We start from the raw sequence: 20,862 nt of genomic DNA, 5'->3' as shown, positions 1-20,862 counted from the left end.
GCGATTCGAATACGCTACACGTTCTGCGACAATTCTTAAAATTTGTCCCATGAATTTGGGTATCACCTTGCATTTTATCACAATACATTGGTTTTTTTTATTGCTCTTATTAGGTTGCTTTATTTTTGATAGATTTGGCATCCACACTTTCCAATGGGGCATATTTTATTAGCCAGCCATATCTCGTTGGGCATTTTGCTTGTTGTGGCCTCTGTATTTGCATTTGCATTCGTAGAAATGCGTATAAGGCTTGAGTCTTCAAAATCCCGTATTTTCATTCTAATTTACCCGTTTATATTTATTAATTTTTTGAAATTCTTTTCATGAAATATGGTCACCCTAATCATACTGTACATTTTTGAGACTAAAAGGAAAAAAGTACACACACAGAGAAGTGAAATATTTCAAAAATGCATTTTATTTACCCGTTCAATTCTTCAATTTCCATGCACAAGTTACAGAAATAGTCATCTACAGAGAGTGTCACAATGCGGAGATACGTTTCAGTGTCTGTGCATTTCGTGTACAAATGGCGCTACACCTAAGCGAGAGATAGTCCCAGCAATGCCCCAAAAAATATAATAAATAGGTAACCTTTTTTTTTCGGGAGACGCCCCCCCCCCCCCACAAAGGAGTTATCGCTACTCACGCGCTCCTTCGGAACCAAAAACGATTCCCATTGCCGTTAGGGTTGTACATGGAACCACCACTGGCCAGGAAGCTATTTTCTGCAGGAGAATCCTGTCCTGATGTCGGGATACCCTGGGGTTCTGGATCCCTATCCGCCCCGAATTGACTGCGATCACGCGAGTCAGATCTGGCCTGGGGACGGCCTGGTTGCTGCTGCTGCCTCATTCTGGTATTCGGTGTCTCGTCGTAAGAAGCAGGTTGGGATGGCTGCCTTGACAGGTCTTGGCTATTCACGCCGATTGGGTAAGGCTGCCTCATTCTGGTATTTGGTGTCTCGTCGTAAGAAGCTGGCTGGGACGGCTGTCTTGAGATGTCTTGGGTATTCGAGCCGATTGGATAATCTTGTGTGTTGTCTCGGGACCTACCGTGCACCGGGGCATCATCCTCATCATCGGAATCCTGAGGTTCGGGTAACCTGCGCCTTGAAGGGAACATGGAAGGTGCGTCGTACATTGCAAATCCTGGAATCTCATTCGGGAAGTTTGTTGATGGAAGTACTCTGGAATCGTGGCCTACTTGGGTTCCTGTAGGAGCAGCAGCACCACCCTGGCGTGATGTTTGGGAACCGTACGACGGGTATCTACGGGAGTTGGTGGTGGGTGCGACTGGACGTACTGCAACAGGTGCCCGGTGGTCTCGGGTACCTTGATCGATGGGCAAACTGGGACGACGTTCCGTGGTACCCGGTACGTTGTAGTACACTATATCAGCAGGGTTTTCGTTGAAGCTCATGCCTTGCTCGTTGCTGTCGATGCTAGCCCTGAACCCGTTTTCGTCGGCGATGTATTCCACGACGCGTTTTCGGCCGTCACCCAGAGAGAGCGTGTATGAGCCAATTACCTTGCCAGATCCGTCGGCTATCTGCTGATGCCCGTGCACACCGTCGTCGGATTCGGAGAGGTAGTTGAAAGAGTAGGGTCTGTGCTGGTGGGTCTCATCCTGGCCGCTGTACAGAACGCCTCCGTCGTCTCGGCTTCCAACTCCGTAGTTTCTGTAGCTCGTCCAGGTTCCATCGTGTCCGGGTCTAGGTCCTTGACCTAATGGAAAGCGACGGTCGCTATCTGGGAACTGGAAGTCTTCCCTTGGCTGCAGGAACATCTGGTCGCGGTTCGCGCTTCGGAGGTGACCTGGTTGGTTCACTGCTGAATCTTGGGAAGTGCGTGGCTGTCGGTTGTCTTCAGACGGCGATGCTCGGGCCACCGGATCGTTCTCGAAACGGGCTTCCCGTCCAGCTCCCTGCTGCCTCCTGGTCTCGGTGGCTGGCATAGAAGATCTTGGCTGTTCATTACCGTATTGATTCGCGTCTAAATCACCTGCACCATCGTCAACCGGAGGCTGTCTTGCGTACTGGGATCTTGGGTTCCAGTCCCTTCTTCCATTCGTCGGTGGAACCTGAATTTCGTCTTCCCTCTGTGCCCGAACCGAGCTGCGGTCGTCTTGCCAGACGGCCCTGTACCCAAAGGAAGGATAAGGATTCGTAGAATGACGAGACTCCTGTCCTGGTTGCCCTTGTCTTTGATTGTCTTCTCCTGGACGTCCCGACGGCATTTGTCGTCCAGAACGACCCGGGTTCCTTTGTCCTTGTTCTGTAGCCGATGCCTGTGGATTCGGGTTCGCCTGATATCCTGTCCTTGAGTTTCTAGGGCTGGACCCCGATGAATAATCGGACTGGATAGCTGATCGCGGATTCTGATGCTCCTAATGGGAGTAAAAAATGGATGGTGTTGACAGATGTTGTGTTCAAAGTATACAGTATGAGTAAATTTTTGGTTATAGCACGAAGGAAACGGTTCCATCATGCACTGTGATTTGTACTGAGTTTGTGGATGAACAGGTCGGACATGGACCTGATTAGTACTTGGGGAAGTGAAGCATTTCCCACGGGCCCCAATTTTTTTTTTTAAGTTTTTGGCATCACCGGGCTGGATAAGTATCCAAAAATTAACATGCCCGAATCAATCTTTTATATGTGTTATTGTCGGGACCTGATTAAAAAAAAAAATTCATGCCCGATCAAAATTTTTGCATTACCCGGTCACGTCGGGCAATAGTCCAGCCCTGGGCCAAAAATTTTTTCGATGCAGTACGTTCTCTAACCAACCAAGCATTTTTGTCTCTAGTCGTCGAACCTCCTACTGTCTGCTTTAGACACTCCTCGATCTCCTCCCATAAACCCGTTTATGTCTAAGTGAGGCTCTGGGTGGGATACTTAAATGCCAAAGACAAGAGCGTACCCAAGATCTGAATCAGAGGGGGGGGGGGCAACTCACGGTACTAAATTGATATGTCTGTGCTGTGGGCCAATTATTACACTTTAATTTCTCTTCTGTGGGGGAGCAGATGCCCCCCTCTGCCCCTCGCTGGGTACGCCCATGGCCAAAGATCGATTGAACGGTACCACTTAATTGTGAACGACATGGTCTGTAATATTTTAGTTAAGTTAATTTCAAAGAAAAAAATATTTATATAATTCAAGAAAAAGGCTTACCGTGAGTGGCATCATCCTCACAGGCAAATTTGGCTTTTTGTCGATGGCATCTTCTTTCTCGACCGACGATTCTGTCGTCGCATTCATCGGGGATGGCGACGTACTCGGTTCTCGTGCGTAGGAGTAGGAGCTGCACACGGCGAGCAACACAAAAATAACCTGGAAATAGAAACGAAGCACAATGTTGATGTCAAATCTACAAATGTTGACGGCCAACGTTACGACAAAAGTGTTACAAATAATCAGCAATACCGCCGATTTTTGACTGTAAGTACGGGAAATAAAATTTTGAATCAGGTCTGAGCTAGATACCTAAATGTTGGAAATAATTTGATTTGCTAGGTACCTAAATGTTGGAAATAATTTGATTTGCTAGGTACCTAAATGTTGGAAATAGTTTGATTTGCTAGATACCTAAATTTTATCTGGTAAAATGCTAGATACCTAAATGTTGAACGTGGCTATATGCGTGATGATCGTTGCATTTTCTCGTCGACGTTATATGTAAGTTATATTAACATCATTCTCTAAGGGATTGCGAATTGATGCGTTACAGACGATGTGACGTTACAACCGGGATTTGACTGTACTTACTCTCGAAAATCATTGTGGAAAATTACATTATGCACCTTGGGGGGAGATGGTGGCGTTCTAGTATTACGTAAGCAGGATTTTGGATAGTTTTGACCCCCCCCCCCGTCAGCAAAAGTAAGCAAATCACTGAACCCCCTCCCCTTTTCCTTGTGAGCAAACTTAAGTAAACTAGGCCAAAACCTCCTAGACTTGTATGGTCCATATCTAGAAGAGATTTCAGTGACCCTTAGGGAAGCACTTAGGGGCATAGGGGCCGTTTCTCCCCTCCCCCAAAAACATTAAAAAAGTAGAATATTTTTGTAAAAAGCAATCAAATATACAGGGTGTCCTGTAAATGCTAATGCCGCCTTTATCTCATCGACCGTTTGTCGTAGAGGTATGGTTTCAATTTAAAAAAAAAAAAAATGCGCAAAATGTGTTTGAAAATGATCTTGCGCCAGTTTTAAGAGTGAAAATACAGTGCGTCGCCAAATAAAAAAAAAATCTAAATTTTTATACGGTCCTCTTGTCCTCCAACTTCCAATTAGAAAGTTGTTGCCCATGTCTCTCAAGGGCTTAACAAAAGACATCCTACGATTTAAACTGCTATGTTTTCGCTGAGATATCCAAATTCAAAATCGGAGGAAAGTTGGGAAAGGACAGCGTAGAGGAGCGTTGTGTCCGTTAGTTAGATTTTTGCAGTTCTTTCATAACTTTTCTGCGATTTTTGAATTCGAATATCTTAGCGAATATTGCAGTTAGAAACGTGGATTTTTTTTTGTTGGCTTCGGGAGAGACGGGCAACCACTTCCTAATTGCAAGTTGAAGGACGAGGACCGTGTGGAAATTTAGATTTTTTTTAAATTTTATTTTGATACACACTGTATTTTCGGGCTGTTGAATAGTCCTTACTTGTTAACTAGGGGAAGACCCTTCAATTGCTTCATTATGAGGAATTGAAGGAATCGACTAGAAGTAGAGGCTTAAAGTGCAATCCGCACCCTCTCGTGGTGCAGCCTGTAAGTACAATACAAATACAATGCCACAACAGGAAAATTGCCCAACGAGGTGGCTGACTTAAGAACATCATGGATCCCCGAGCCATTTTTTGGAGGCCCTACCTACTACTGATAAACCACACACATGCACCCCCCCCCCCGCGGAACCCCCAACGTGTAGTGCAACCTGACGTAAAGTTTGTTTCTGTGTAATGCTTGTGCTGCCATCTGCCGCCAGTTTTTTTCTAACTACGAGTGAAGTGTTATGATTGAATGATTTATTGTTGTAGGACTGTTGCTCTCTGTGGCGAGACTTTTTAACGGGGAGATCGGCTCGCATTTGCGCCTTGAAGTTGCGAACCACAGAAAACCAACTTCAGCCGACCACCACTGTGGGGTTCGAACCCGGATCCTCGCATCGCGAGTCCGTCACTATAACCACTCGACCACCACAGCGTTATGCAGACATGTTTAACACGTGGTGAACGGACGCGGCTTCCTCCAACCCGCACTGACAAGCGTGGAGTATTACGTCCAAAAAACCCCCTCTAAAAGGAAATATGAACTCTGTCTGTAAATTAAGGCCCTCATTCCCCAGCAGTCTGAGTGCCCTGGTTACGGCAGCGACCAGCAAGACATAAGAACAGAGGGTGCTTAGAATCCCTGGGGCTGAATCGCCTCTAACGACGGTTGGTTTATGAAATGGACGTCACCGCATTAGTACCTACGGGGCATCCTGTATATTGAAAAAATAATAATACTTTTACATATTATATTTTAATCAATTCCTTATAATTTAAAACGCTTCTTGAAAGCTAGTAGATTTAAAACATCTGTGGAGCATTCCCACTGCCCTCCCTTAAACCTTCGATTCACCAGTGTGTCCCCGCCCCCAAACAAATACTTGAAAACAAATTCGCCCACTTAAAGTTTCCATCTCAAGCCATGTAACTTTCATCGCTATATATATAAAATTGATTTTCTGCCTGTTTGTCTCTGTGTGTGTGTATGTTCTCTATACAGATCCACAATTTTAGACCGATCGTCGCCAAATTTTGCATGTATACCAAATGGAACCTGACTTGAACGATAGGCTACTTTACAATTTCATCAGAGCAGAGCAAATTCCCCAAATGGGCAAAAAAACTGTCGGGCAGCAATTGTTTTTGGGCCTCAACAATCACTTTCGGAACGTTTACTTTGGTTACCGTGGTTCCCTAGCAATGCGTTTCAGACGTGCATATGCCTTTATAATGGTTTGATAGTTTTTCAATCCTCCCAGTAATGAGAGCTTTCTGAATAGACACCATTATCAGCATCACTTTGAGGGCAAGGCAAAGGATGACCCCCCATAGAAATCAGTGTTAAAATTGCCGATTTTACTGTAGAAATGCGTAAATTTAGTGGGGTTTTCCACCGCATCAGTAATTTTAAAAATTGAATTGAATTCTCGATTTTTTAAATATTGAGTTCGCTTGGAAATACGAAGCTTACAAAATTAAATATGAAGTAATTAGCCAGACCTACTTTGGAGTTGGATAATATCCATGCAATAACATTCATTTCCACGATATAAGAAGTTGAAATCAATGTCTCCTTATTGTCTTTTAATTCATTCATTTTTACGTTTCTTTAAATCTAGATTTAATTCTTTCATGAGTCGCGCAGGTAGTCCTCATATTGGTTACCTTAGACACGGCTTGTATGTCCCTCAAAGAAAGAGGGAGATATCACGTGATCCAAAAAGCCTCATTAAAGAAAACCCGGGCAACGCCGGGTATTATATAGCTAGTCTTTCTATAATTCACGTCTGTGAAACTTAACAACATCATGCCCCCCCCCCCGCCATATGCTATTATTCTGGGGCCTCCCTCGACTTGATTTCATGTACCAAAATCATAAGGACTTTCCAATTTAGATAACACTTCTTTTTCGGAATTCATAGACTATTTCCCATTTTTATATTTTCATACATCGTTACTTACGTAATCATCACTGGGAACCCCTCCCTCCACCTTCTCATCAAAAGTCCTTCCCCCCCTCCCCACTCCCCATGGTTGCTTGCGTGATGATCGAATGGCTCCTTACGCCAATACGCCCCCCCCCCAAATGACCATTCTGGAAGCCCCCCACGAATGTTATCACTGCAGCACGAGAACTTCTAGAAGAACTGCCTTAAAAAACCTGACGAATATTTGAGCTGACAAATTACCCACCAAAGACAATGCTGGAACGATATAAAGCGAAAAATACATTATTCCTTCTCCTCCCCCCCCCCCCATATTATTATTTTAAAGGTAATTTGCATATTTTACGCAGTAAAAAAAATACATTTATCACTCCCTTTCAGAGCAGCGGTTAACGATTACGTTTCCCTAATTAGGTCCTCCGTATATATTCCGTGTAATCATCACACGCCTATTAAGAGGGCAAGAGTGAGGCATGCACGTGTGACCTCCACGCTGAGAGCCCTGTCTTGGGTGGTTTTCTTTGAGAAACAATCGAGGCCGCTGTACACCTTCTTTGAAGGCCATCACACATTTTATGCATTTGCATTTCAATTATGTGTTTAGTCTCTGAACCAGTGATTCCTAACGTGGCGTGGGTGTTAACGCCCCCCCCCCCCCCGGAGGCGATGGAACGTTCCAGGTGGGCGGTAGAAGCTACGGGTACAACATAGGATCCTATGGGTTAGATTGCGTTGGGGGGCGATGGGAGAAAAAAAATTTCTGAAGAAGGGGGCGATGGGAAAAAAAAGGTTGGGAAACTGTGCTCTAAACGAAGAGAAGAGGAATTCCTATTATATTAAAATGGGAAGTTATTGATGATTTGCATAGTTGAGAGGGGGGGGGGGTGTCATTGCATAGTTTCATAGGGGGCACGCTTAGTCATTAAAAGCAGTATAACCTTCGAATCTATTACGGGTAATTACACTTATATATACAGGCAGAGTGAATCTTTAGGCAACAGGTTATCAGAAAGCAGTGCAATTTATATCGGGTGCTCGGGTAAGATATTATCATAATTTTGCACATACATAGCAGCACTTAAGCCAGGTTTTCCTAGAAGCAGGTTCCTACAGCGCGCAATAGAGACTAGAGCTAAAAAAAAAAAATAATATTGTTTTGCTCTACGCCGTACATACTCGAAAGAAGAGAAAGAGGCTACTCAACGATTTGCGGGAGTCGAACAAACAGGTTTGTTTTCAACCTTGATCAGCTGATTGGTCCGTTTCTACTTTTTCTTTCCCTTATATGCGGAAGTATCATCATCATCACACCCTTAACATTTCAGAACCCCTCTCCCGCCATTTTCTCTCTCTCTATCCTCCTCTTCTATTATGTGCGGACATCTCTTCCTCCACCTCTACGCATTTTTTCCCCTTCCTGGTCGCAATCGTTGTAGAGAGAGAGTTCGTACCTCTTCGCTCCACTATGAGCGCAGTCTTAGAGAATTCGAATACCGGCCAGACCTATCGTCTTCCATTTCAGTGATGAAGAAAAACAGTTTTTTTGTACAAAGCGACGTCTAATTGTTATTAAAAAGTAAGGTGGGGGGGGGGGGAACTGGGATCATTTCCCTCACATTTTAAGGAAGGTAATCTCCTAATCTTTTTGAAGAAGGACAAGGATCCCAAGTGTATCGAATCGTACCGACCGATCAACCTGCTATCAACCGTACGGAAGACGTTGGAAAAGATAGTGGTGCAAAGGGTCCAGTTTCATACGGAGATCAGCGGTTTCTGGAGCGAGGCCCAGCGTGGGTTTAAAGCAGGTCACTCCACTAGGACGGCCACTAGGAAGGGATATACACTGAAGAGCCAAAAAAACTGGTCCACCTGCCTAATATCGTGTAGGGCCCCCGCGAGCCCGCAAAAGTGCCGCAACACGACGTGGCATGGACTCGACTAATGTCTGAAGTAGTGCTGGAGGCAATTGCCACTATGAATCCTGCAGGGCTGTCCATAAATCCGTAGGAGTAAGAGGGGGTGGAGATCTCTTCTGAACAGCACGTTGCTAGGCATCCCAGATATGTTCAAAAATGTTCATGTCTGGGGATTTAGGTGGCCAGCGGAAGTGTCTAAAGTCAGAAGAGTGTTCCTGGAGCCACTTTGTAGCAATTCTGGACGTGTGGGGGTGTCGCATTGTCCTGCTGAAATTGTCCAAGTCCGTCGGAATGCACAATGGACATGAATGGGTGCAGGTGATCAGACAGGATGCTTACGTACCTGTCACCTGTCAGAGTCGTATCTAGACGTATCAGTGGTCCCATATCACGCCAACTGCACACGCCCCATACCATCGCAGAGCCTCCACCAGCTTGAACAGTCCCCTGTTGACATGTAGGGTCCATGGATTCATGAGGTTGTCTCCATACCCGTACACGTTCATCAAGCTCGAAGCAATTGGAACCGAGACTCGTCAGACCAGGCAACGTGTTTCCAGTCCTCAACAGTCCAATGTCTGTGTTGTCGGGCCCAGGCGAGGCGTAAAGCTTTGTGTCGTGCAGTCATCAATGGTACAGGAGTGGGCCGTCGGCTCCGAAAGCCCATATCGATGATGTTTCGTTGAATGGTTCGCACGCTGACACTTTGATGGCCCAGCATTGAAATCTGCAGCAATTTGCATAAGGGTTGCACGTCTGTCACGTTTAATGATTCTCGTCAGTCGTCCCGTTCTTGCATGATCTTTTTCCGGCCGCAGCGATGTCGTAGGTTTAATTGTTTACCGGATTCCCGAATTTCACGGTACACTCGTGAAATGGTCGTACGTGAAAATCCAAATTTCATCGCTACCTCGGAGATGCTATGTCGTTCTCATCTCTCGTGCGCCGACTATAATACCACGTTCAAACTCACTTAAATCTCGATAACCTGCCATTGTAGCAGCAGTAACCGATCTAACTACTATGCTAGATACTTGTTGTGTTATATAGGCGTTGCCGACCGCAGCGCCGTACTCTGATTGGTTCCATATCTCTTTATTTGCATACGCATGCCTGCACCAGTTTTTTTTGGCTCTTCAATTTAATATTGCGATTGTGCCAATAGACATCAAAATCGCATTTAATTCCATCCAGTACCCGTTCGTTCAGATGCGGCTAAGAACCAGTTAAGAAGGATAGCAGAAGATATAATGAGGGACAGAGCAGTAAGGATACAAATCCCTGGAGGTTACGTTCGAAAGATATTATCCAGAGGATGCCCACAGGGATCCTGTTCGGGCCCGCTATATTGGAACTGTGTTATTATCCACTGCTAAAATCAAGATGGCCGAGGAACGTTAAAGTAATGGCATACGCGGACGATGTTACAATCATGGTGTCAGGTACAGTCGTTATAAAAGTCGGGACGATGGCGTCTGCTATTCTGACAAGGATTGATGAATGGCTACATTAACATCAATTACGTATATCCTTGGAGGAAACAAAATTCTTGTGGGTTTCATCGCACAACGATCAGACTTGGAGATGTATTTATCAAAAGAGTGAAAATATTCAAAATTTTGGGGGTCTATATCGACGAAAAATTGGATTGGAAGGCCCATGTCAAAGAACTCACGACCAAAACCAACGGCCTATTGAGTAGAATGATGTGTGTGTAGCAGGAAGATCTTGGGGCATCAATAATCATATGAGAAGAAATTTGTATATAACTGTGGTACAGCGGGTAATGCGGCATCGTTGTGGGGAGAAAGACTGACAGCTAGCCTTAAGGCTAAGCTAGATTCATTGCAACGTGGATTCCTCAAGTTTGTCTCAAGAGCGTACTCAACGGCTCCAAATAATGCATTGCAGGTCAACCTGGGTGTACCTCCTCTAGGCTTATGGGTAGAGATGGAGGCAAAGCTGACACTGCTGACTAGATTACGTGCACCAGTTGAGCTGTATGATGGGACTGTATTACATCCGAATAACTTCCAGCGGAAAATTGCAGGCTGGTCACATCATCCTTCATGGTCTATAGATAGTCAGATAACACTCACAGAGAACAAAGGAACATCTGGTCGTAAGAGTGTAGACGTGTACACCGATGGCTCAAAAGCCGAGCATGGAACAGCGGCAGCATACGTGGTGGTCAAGGAACGAGAAGTTATGGCAAGATGGTCTAGGAAGATCGCTGTTAACAACAGTATCTTTCAAGCGGAGCTGTTAGCGATATTTGAGGCCGTCAAATATGCTAATGAACACAAAGAGGTGGCAGGTATATACACAGACACTCTGTCGTCATTGCATGCTGTCTCGGATCCTCTGTCCCCTCACCAGATGGCCCGAGAGATTAGAGAAAAGTGCATCAGTAACTCCAGAATTCTTTTGTCTTGGGTTAAAGCCCATGCACAGAGTTGGGGCAATGAAATGGCGGATCTCCATGCTAAAGAGGCGACTGAGTTAACTACTATTGATGATTCGCTTTCATTCTCCAGGTCATGGGCCAAGAAGATTCTGAAAGAATACCTGCCGAATAAATGGCAGCATCTTTGGGACTCTAATATCAGATCAGGGAGGAAAATCCATGAGATAGTCCCAAGAGTTTTCTTTGTTAGTCTTGGATGGAGCAGGGAGATGGTTCATTTCTTTACATAGCATGGGCCCTTCCCTGCGTACCTCCATAGATTTGGTAAAAGAAGCGCTGCCATCAGCAAATGTGGAGGTGAGGAGACGGTGGTACACTATGCAACGGAATATAAGGTCACGGATATGCTGCACTTTGGCAAGTTTTCGTCTAATAATAGAGTACTATGGAAACAACAGTCGCTTAAGAAAAAGTCGCATTGCCTTCAGATAACCAAGTTAATTCGATTCATTGAGCAACATCACGATGAAATCATTCCTCCACACCAGAGGCAGGAGCCGAGCGGGATGAAGGTTGACTCCGAAGAGAGCTCAGATGAGGAATGGACTTGACTGATGTAAGTCATGGACATTGACGTTCGACTGTCCTTTGATTTCCTTTGCCATGACAAAGTCAAAAATATTCAATTATTCTAAAAGTCCTGATATATGTCGCATAGTTTATATTTTATAAGCCCATGTTATTTTGAATTTGTGCTGTATCATGTTTTCGAATGTTTTGGATAATACGCATCTGTAACATTTGTCTTGTGATATTCGTAATATGAAGTTTGAGTATGTATTAGCAAATTAGCATGGTATATAGGTTGTACATGTTATTAGAAATGTGTTCTGGACGGAACTGTATTTGTATTTTTGTATGTATTATTATCCAACGTGGACATTGATGTTCCCAGATTCCCTCTGACACACTGTCTATATGCTTATATATATATACTCATAATAACTTGTATAACTGTTTTTCGTGGGCCCCATTCGTGGCCGCCTGCAGGCGATGTGCGTCTGTGCACCTGCCCATGTCCCCCCCCCCCATATCTTTTTATTTAATGTCATTTTTTTGTACGGTGAATGGGGGAATTGTGGAAGGAGTCCTGCTGTTGGTTGGCTTGGGCTGTCCGGCCTGCTGCGGGGGGTTTGCCAGTCTTGGATGTCGGATTTTCCACCATGGCCCACGTCTCCTGAGACGAACCAGCTTATATCCCCTAGGGGGACAGAGCGGGGTCCATGGTTGGTCTGGAGGAGGGGAGGGGGAACAGCGACTAGTTGTAGTGCCAATACCGACATCACACTTTGGGTAAAGATGACGGATGGAAGATTGTTATCCCAAGAAATCCCACGCCGAGGGATTAGCGCACCAACCCCCCTCGGTGAACGTATTAAAAAAGGGCAGAGCGTCGAACGGTTCGACAATAAATTTTAGGGTCCTGGTCTAATTGGTCCTAGTGTTCAGAAAATGACCGTGGTGATCAACGAATGATATGATGGCGGGCTAGGCCAGCCTGGGTTTCCAGGAGCCGTAGGTAACGCTGGCTATATTTTAATGAAATTTATGCTTAAACGAGGTGCAATCACTTGATACAAATACAAAGGCCACAACAGGCTGAAATGCCTAACGATAGGGCTTAAAAAAAAACGGTGCCTATAAATAGCATGGATATCAAATAGACTGCAATACTGCAACCCAAAAATTAGCAATTAACACACAAAATGCTAGTAATTCTGAGGGAAAACAATACACTGCCCATTAAACAAATAATGGTTGTTTCTTATCTATGCACAGCCAATCCCGTTATAACGAACTCCAAAAGACCGAAGAAATCACTTCGTTATAACGAAAATTCGTTATAAAGGAAATCCAGGTTATTTAGAAATGTCCCTATGTAAACTTATCTGGAGGATTAGAAAAGTGTACGTTAAAACGAGATTTTTCGCTATAACGGTATTCGTTAAAACGGGATTCGTCTGTATATGAATAGCTTCTCGATTTATCCTAATATGCTTATCATATTTCTTTCTAAGCGCGTCAATTGTGTTGGAATTCACGACACCAGAAGGTAAGCTATTCCATTTATTAACAACCCTATTAGAGGGGAAAAACTCCCTCCGACACCACATCCTAGAATTATCCTCCATTACCAATTGGTGCTACTACTACTACTAATTTACCGCTCATCAGCTCCGGCCATATCTTCATACAGCAATTTACTAGCGATCCAGTTGGATCGGAAATGAAAGCGCCATCTATTGTTGGTTGCCTCTGTTGGTAAGGAAGCTCCCCCTGCACCCGCCCCCCCGCCCCCAGTAGGTATGATCTTCATAAACTTGCAGCATACTCCAGCCCAGGACGAACTAAGAATCGGAAAGGCGTAAGGATGCCTTTAGGAGAATGCGAAGCGATCCTTTTGAAAAAGAAACTGAGCATTCTATTCGATTTTGTTTTTAACCCCCGCTGAACAATGTTCGGAAAACCTAAGCCGCTCGTCAATTCCCAAATCGGTGGCCCTAGTTGCATCCGGGATAGTGACACCATTCAACTTATAAATGAAACGTGGGTCGTTCGAACCACAAATGAGCGACCATGCACTTATCAACGCTAAAAGTCACGCTCCCATTCATTGGCCCCATGTTCCGATCATACAGTGTTTTCCAAAAAAAATAAAAGTCCTCCATTACGCCGTCTTGAGAACACCATGGCCAGGGCCATCTTAAAGAGCATCATGGGCCCCAGGGCGAAGTGATTACTCTGAGGCCCTACCTGGTAAATTCGCGAAAAATTCAACTACTTTTCTATTTCCTGAGGCCCCCCCCCCCGGGCCGTGGACCCATGCGTTAAGACGGCACTGATAATAACGCCCCCCCCCCTCCTTTTCTCCGGGCCAAGTTATTTTCCTGAGGCCCTACCAGACTAATTCTAATTCCTCGGGAATTTCAACTAGTTGTACTTTTTGTGAAGCCCTATGCTCTCTTCAGGCGCCCCGGGTCATGCCCGAAGCATGCGTTAAGACGGCACACTTGTACGATAATAATTGCAGTTATTATTGTTATTTTTTTACTTTCTGCCTCACCGGGTCTGTATTTGAATGCGGTCCAATAAGAACCAAACCATTGTACAATTGAAAAAAAGGTCAATCAATTTCATTGAAAAACAGAAATGATAGTTCTTTAACTAAATTTTCCAACGTACAAAATCAGTCGGGATAGTTTAAGAAATCGATAGAATTGAATTGACGGTGTTAGAAATCATCAACAGATGGCAGCACTATCGATCAGATTTAGGAGAATAACCAGGGTGACCATGCGTCCCGTATTTCCCGGGCAGTCCCGGTATTTTCTGTATTTTTCACCGCCGTCCCGACTTTTTAGCGAAAGCGTCCCGGTTTTTCCCGTTTTTTAAACGAAGAGTTTAATTCAGTTTTTATTCTTTATTGAAGTCAAAGAACGAAATTATTTTCCCACTCATAAATTATATTATGATAATTGCAATTATAAATAAGAATATTAATCTCTCACATTTGCTTTGGTGAACGTTGGAATTCATTTAAATCCTTTCTTTTTAACCAGGTCTATCGCCATGGGCAATTTACTACCTAGTGAGTTGTGCCGGAAGTGTGACTGTGTATGTACCTAACGGTCTGAACGCGTATGTAGTGTTGTGTTTGACTTTTCAGTGCTGCCATCTATACTATAGAAGTGAAGTGAGTGATGTGTTATGAATGAATTACATTTGTACTGTTTGTAGGTCTGGTGCTCTCTGTGGCGAGACTTTTTGAAGGAGAGATCGGCTCGCGCGTTGAAGTTGGGAGCCACAGAAAACCAACTTCAGCCGACCACCACTGTGGTGACGGTGGGGTTCGAACCCGGGACCTCGCGACGCGAGTCCGTCACTATGACCACTCGACCACCACAGCGGCAAAAATTCATTTAAATCCACTACAATTTGCAGTAATGCTTTATTTCCCACCATTTTGGTTTTTACGTAATTTCTCCAATATTTGGCAACTATGTTTACTTTTGGCGTCATTTTTGGCGATAAATGGCGATGTCCCGTATTTCCCCGTATCACAATTTCCCGTATTTCGTTCGATGAAATATGGTCAGCCTAAGAATAACCAGCGTGACGGATTATCTGAACGAAAGCCGAGGCTGCCGCCCCTTAAAGCGTGCCTCACGGGTGCACCGCATCCCTTACCCGTGCTTAAGACATCCCTGGGTGGAGCTGTGATCGCTTGAAAGTTACATTTGCTAATGATTTTTTTCTTAATCATGTATACAAAGTAACTGACTGCGCTATGAACGTTTTGAGGTCATTCAAGTATTACGTCAGCACCGATGGTGGGGAGGGGGGGGGGGTTCCCAGATTTGCTGACTTTTGATGATGGGGGTGTGGGGGTTTAGATAATTCTTGCGTCATCAACCACCCAGAGCCACTTTAGTCATCTAATTTTTTGCTGATTTAAGTGCTCTGGAACTGTGCTACGCATCACTCAAGTGATCCGTAATTATACGCCGCGGATCCTGGTAACTTGAGTTATGTAGAACCGCACTGGGGGCCGCTTAAGTGCTCTAAAACTATGCTACATGTCGCTCAAGGGATCTCTAAATGTGTCACGGATCGCTTAAGTGTTCTGGAACTGTGTCCCGGGTCATTTAAGAGTGATCTGAAAATGTGCCACGGGCCGCTTAAGTGTTCTGGAATTGTACCACGGGGCACTTAAGCAATCTGTAAATGTGCCACTTAGTCCATTTTTACAAAATTGGGTTTGAGGAGGGCATGCCGCATCAGATAACCCCCCAGGGCCATATTTGGTATGCGGGTCAAGGGCCTTTGTGCGATTTATCATTTTATAGCTTAGGGACCGTTCAAGTATTACGTTAGCAAATTTTTTGCCATTTTTGATTGACCCCCCTACCCCCACTTGTCAGCAAAAATAAGCAAAACGCTGACGCCCCCCCCCCCCCGTCAGCAAAATTTCGTCCCTTGTCATCAAAAGTCAGCAAATCGGAAATCTCTTCCCCCCCCCCCCATCGATGATGGCGTAATACTTGAACGGCCCCTTAGAGGGTGGGTCGCAATCAATGAACTTATTAAAGATAAATTTTGAGTTCTTCAAATAGCATTGAAATTAACAGAAATTGATTATAGTTAGCATATAAAGGCATTTTCTTTCGAAATTTCAATTTAAAAATTTTTTTTTTTTTGCATTTAAGGAAAGAAGTTTTGATCGTCGGGGGGGGGGGGCATGGAGGGCACGTGCCCCCTCCCCCACCTGCGTACGTCTTTTATCCAAACCAATATGCGTTCGGATTCAGAGGGGGGGGGGGTAGAGCTGATGACGAAATGTTGCTGACAAGGGGGGGGGGATTCAAAAATTTACTGACGTAATACTTGAACGGCCCCTTTGCGCTAGTTCCTATTAAATAGGAATTGCACCGGGACCAAAGGAAACGTCGTTGCAGGCATGTTTATCGTTATAGACACCATCGTTATACACGGGTATTATCCGGAACCTTTCATGATTGAAGCACAAATATCCGTCTTCGTAATCACACAAATGAAACAATCATCGCAAAATTCTTCTTTTCCTAAAGTGAGTGGGCCGCCAAAGTGATGGGAAGGAAAGGGGGGGTGCCCGTGAGGCAACCCTACTACTACTACTTCACCAAACACCAACTCTGGCCATATCGCTATATTGCAATTTACTGCCATTAGTGAGATGGGTTGGAAGTGAAGGTGCTGTCTATCGGTGGTCGCCTCGAGTTCGTTTGGGAAAATATCTTATCTATCGTGAGGCAAACCTGTCACAGACATTCCTAAGGGCTGATTTGGGTACGGAGATGCCTTGTTCAAATATTGGATTGATAATTGATAATATAGTCAGTGTTTTCAAATTACAGTCGGGCGTTTATTTTCCGAAACTGCAACATTTTTCTTATTAAAAAATATTATACATTAAAAATTACAATATTGCTATTTGAGACAGGTTCAAAGAGCCCCTACAGTCCGGAGGGGGGGGGGGGGGTCTCAAATTTTTTGGGGGCCCCCTGCATCTAATCCTCTATATCTTTGCAGCGGTGAAATACTGAATCGATTTTCTTATAATAAAAAACAAAAATGAACTTTCACTGTAACCGTTTACCTTAAAATATATAAATGTTAAGGAATGTCTCATACCTTTTAACATTGTGGAAAAACTATATCGCAATAGAATTATCATTAAAAATTGCTATTTAAGTATTGATTTATTTCAAATTTTTTTTACACATGTTCGTGATTGTATGCCCCAGCCCAGTGTTTCTTAACCTTATTTTTTTGCCCGTGGCCCCCTTTGAACCATTTTTTTTTTTTCTTGTGGCTCCCGTGTCTTACCCAGAGTCTTCGACCATCATCTAGAAGCAAGATCCTTTATACGTATTCAATTGATTTTTTTCAGTGAATTTATACTGAACGAAAATTTTGCAAATAAGATTGGCCTCCAGGCCACTGGCCTAGAATTTATTGAGCTCCCCGCTGGTCCGAGTTCTATTCAGGGCCGTCTCAACATCATGGTGCATCTCAATTTAGGCATAGTGATGCTCTGGTAGTCCCATACTTGGCTGGAAATAAACAGCCTACATTAATGTATTTCCTACTTATTTTGAAAATTTATTGTACTATACAAATACAACGCCACAACAGGCACATTGCCGAACGAGGTGGCTGACTTTAAGAACATCATGGATCCCCGAGCCCTACCTAATACTGCTACACCACACATGCACCCCGCCCACCCTCCCCGCGGAACCCCCAACGAATCGGTACATGCGGGAATGTGCGTGTACGTGTAGTGAAACCTGACGTGAAGTTTTTTTTTGTTTCTCTGTAATGCTTGTTATGTGTAGTGCTGCCATCTGCCACCAGTTTTTTCGAACTATGAGTGAAGTGTTATGATTGAATGATTTATCGTTGTAGGACTGTTGCTCTCTGTGGCGAGACTTTTTAACGGGGAGATCGGCTGGCATTTGCGCCTTGAAGTTGGGAACCACAGAAAACCAACTTCAGCCGACCACCACTGTGGGGCTATACCCACCGTCACTATAACCACTCGACCACCACAGCGGCGCAGGCCCTCGTGATATTTTGTATCACGAGGGGTGGGGTCACTTATGGACATGTGCCCCCCCCCCGCCTCGGGCATGACCCCTCACAGGAGTGGGACTGACAGAGCTGCAGCCCGGGACCTGGTTTTCATCACTTTTTGTTTATCACACTATAAATTTAATATAGAGGAGGGGGGGGGGGTCTGTGAAAAATCTAGCCGGAGGCCTGCGAAAAACCGCATCCCAGCGAACCTGCTGCAAAATGCAGGCGGTGAGGCCCGGATAGGTCCATGCCCTAAGACGGTCCTGTTTTTATCGGCGGTTTTGTTGGATTCTGTAAGTGTAGTCACTAAGTTTTGAAAGCTTTATTTCTTAACACCTAATTTTTCTTCTCAGCCCTCTGCAGCCCTCCAAACCCCCCTGCCATGGCTCCTTTCTCCATTTTCTTCCGTGGCCCCCATGAAGTATTCCGGTACCACGAGGGGGGTCATATGGCCCCCGGTTTAGAACCACTGCCCTAGCCTATGCTGTTATAAATTGTTCGGTTCATGAAATGAAGCAAAAGGTTGAAATTTTATCGATTTTAAGTGAAAATTAAATTTTAAATTTAGGAAATTTTAAAATTTAGGATTTGAATTTCAAAATTTTATACCATGCAATCGCATTGGTTAGTAATTATTCAAAAAATTTTCAAAGTCGAATGTTAAATTTTGTTTTGAAATGAACAGTATTCCGTTTTAGCGTGCAGGGTCTACATAATGTTTCAAGTTCCCCCCCCCCCCACGTTTAAAACCCCTGAAAAAAATATATAATACAGTCGAATCTCGTTATAACGAACTCCAGGATACCGGAGAAATCACTTCGTTACAGCGAAATTTCGTTATAAAGGAATTCTACATATTTGCATTTTTCTTATGTAAACTTATCTGGAGGATTAGAAAAAGTGTTCGCTTAAAAGAGATTTTCGCTATTACGGTATTCGTCAAAACGGGATTCGACTGTATATTGTCCACCGGGATAGACCACACAGCAATATTCTAAAGAGGTACCATCTATATAAAGTATAATGTAAATGCAGTGCTGGAATTTCCACTATAACAAAAAAAAATAACCAGAAAATACAAACTCCTTACCTTCATCTTCGTTCTCCGGAGACAAAATTGCTAACGTTATCCGAAACAAACTTTCTCTCGCTGAGACTTAATACCTCGTTAGTGAAGACGTCTATTGTCTTTTATACATGAATGGGTGGATACCTGCGAAAAAAAATCGTCAACTCTCTATGGAACAAGAATATAAAAAAAAATTACCAAACAGGCATTATAATGCTTGTTGTTATTGTTTTTCCTTTGGTTTTTTGGGCGTTATATCGAAAGTGCGAAAAAAAAAACTAGCTTTAAACCATCTCCGTTATAAGTGACTTTCGCCTTTTCTTCCCATTTTTATTTTAACCCATTACACACACACACCGATTTGACCCTGAAACACCAGCAGCAGCAGCAGCCAACACACACACGCAAATGCATTATATTGCATTGCCCTTGGCTCGGGGTGACAGTGAAAATGATGTCATCCGAAATGGCTGCCGAGCGTGAATTTTCGGTAGCACCCCTGGTATGTCACTGATTTTTATTGCTTTTTTTTTGAAATTTTAGTTGAGGGAGTAAAGTATTGTTAACATTGTTGTTCGCTAATAAGGTCAAACATGTTGTATACCCTATTTTTTACTGGATAAAAGTGTGTGGGCGATGCATTCTGTTTGTTTGGGGGTTTCGAAAGCATGTTGAGGAACGGCGAAGTCTTAGCTGGTAACTCTCGTCGTAATTTAGAGCTAAAAATATTTTTCAGCCCATTTTCTGAGGGCCACGTTCGAACCGCTTGGACTGGAGGTAAATGTCCGGTTCGAATGTAGAGCCAGCTCTGGCTCAATTCAGTCCGAAATCCTATATGGTGAATAAAACATTTTTGCGAACAGATTGCGGTTTACATCAATGTTTCTACAACTCCAGTCGCTAACATCTTTGGAAAATGTTTCGGGATCTTGGCACTAGAAAGACCTACGGGGGGGGAGTGGCCCTGCACGATCTTTGTGCTTCCATATCTCAAGTAAGAATGAACCAAAAGGTTAGAAATTACTCGATTTTTCCTGAATTGCCATTTTCTTATCGTACACTAAAGCTTTTTACATTACCTGTCTTAGCGACTCAGATATGAACGGATACACCCAGGGCCGTCTTAAGAACCTGATGAACCCCCGGACCAACTGATTTTTCTGAGGCCCTACCTGGAAAATTCTCGCAAATTTCAATTAGCTCCCGTTTTTGTGAGGGTCCTCTTCTCTTGAGGAACCCCCCGGGCCGCGCCCGAGTGGGCCCATGAGTTAATACGGCACTGGATACACCTTGAAAGACGTAGGGGGATTCACACTGACCCTCCCATATTATTTCAGAACACACATTCACCGTATAATACTACCTACGTTGCCGCAACTGATTTTGCAAGGCCAAAATTCTTCTGGTAGACTCTTTGTGCATTAATAATACGGAGTAATCCCCATTCACGGGACTTTTTTTACCTTCATTCTCATCTGTCGATGTCGGCCATCGTGTAGTGAAACCTGACGTGAAGTTTTTTGTTTCTCTGTAATGCTTGTTATGTGTAGTGCTGCCATCTGCCACCAGTTTT

The 20,862-nt window shown here is 44.1% G+C and overlaps 2 protein-coding genes across 2 annotated transcripts in view; both read right to left on the bottom strand.

Moving 5' to 3' along the window:
* The window catches only part of LOC149068360 (cuticle protein 10.9-like), a 230,312-nt gene that overhangs the window by 77,730 nt on the left and 131,720 nt on the right, over window positions 1–20,862 (bottom strand). The window lies entirely within an intron of this gene.
* Window positions 401–19,410, bottom strand: LOC149068364 (uncharacterized). The gene is made up of 3 exons (XM_089251711.1): window positions 19,311–19,410; window positions 3,179–3,337; window positions 401–2,388 (listed from the first exon to the last, which is right to left on the bottom strand). The coding sequence occupies exons 1-3, from the start codon at window positions 19,314–19,316 to the stop codon at window positions 646–648; spliced, it is 1,908 nt and encodes a 635-aa protein (XP_089107837.1). The 5' UTR covers window positions 19,317–19,410; the 3' UTR covers window positions 401–645.

This window comes from Pholcus phalangioides, unplaced genomic scaffold (genome assembly GCF_987345545.1).
Source record: "Pholcus phalangioides strain wild (caught in Gottingen) unplaced genomic scaffold, Ppha-v1.0 ptg000027l_1, whole genome shotgun sequence".
NCBI lineage: Eukaryota > Metazoa > Arthropoda > Arachnida > Araneae > Pholcidae > Pholcus > Pholcus phalangioides.
This window is presented reverse-complemented; position numbering and strand designations above follow the sequence as displayed.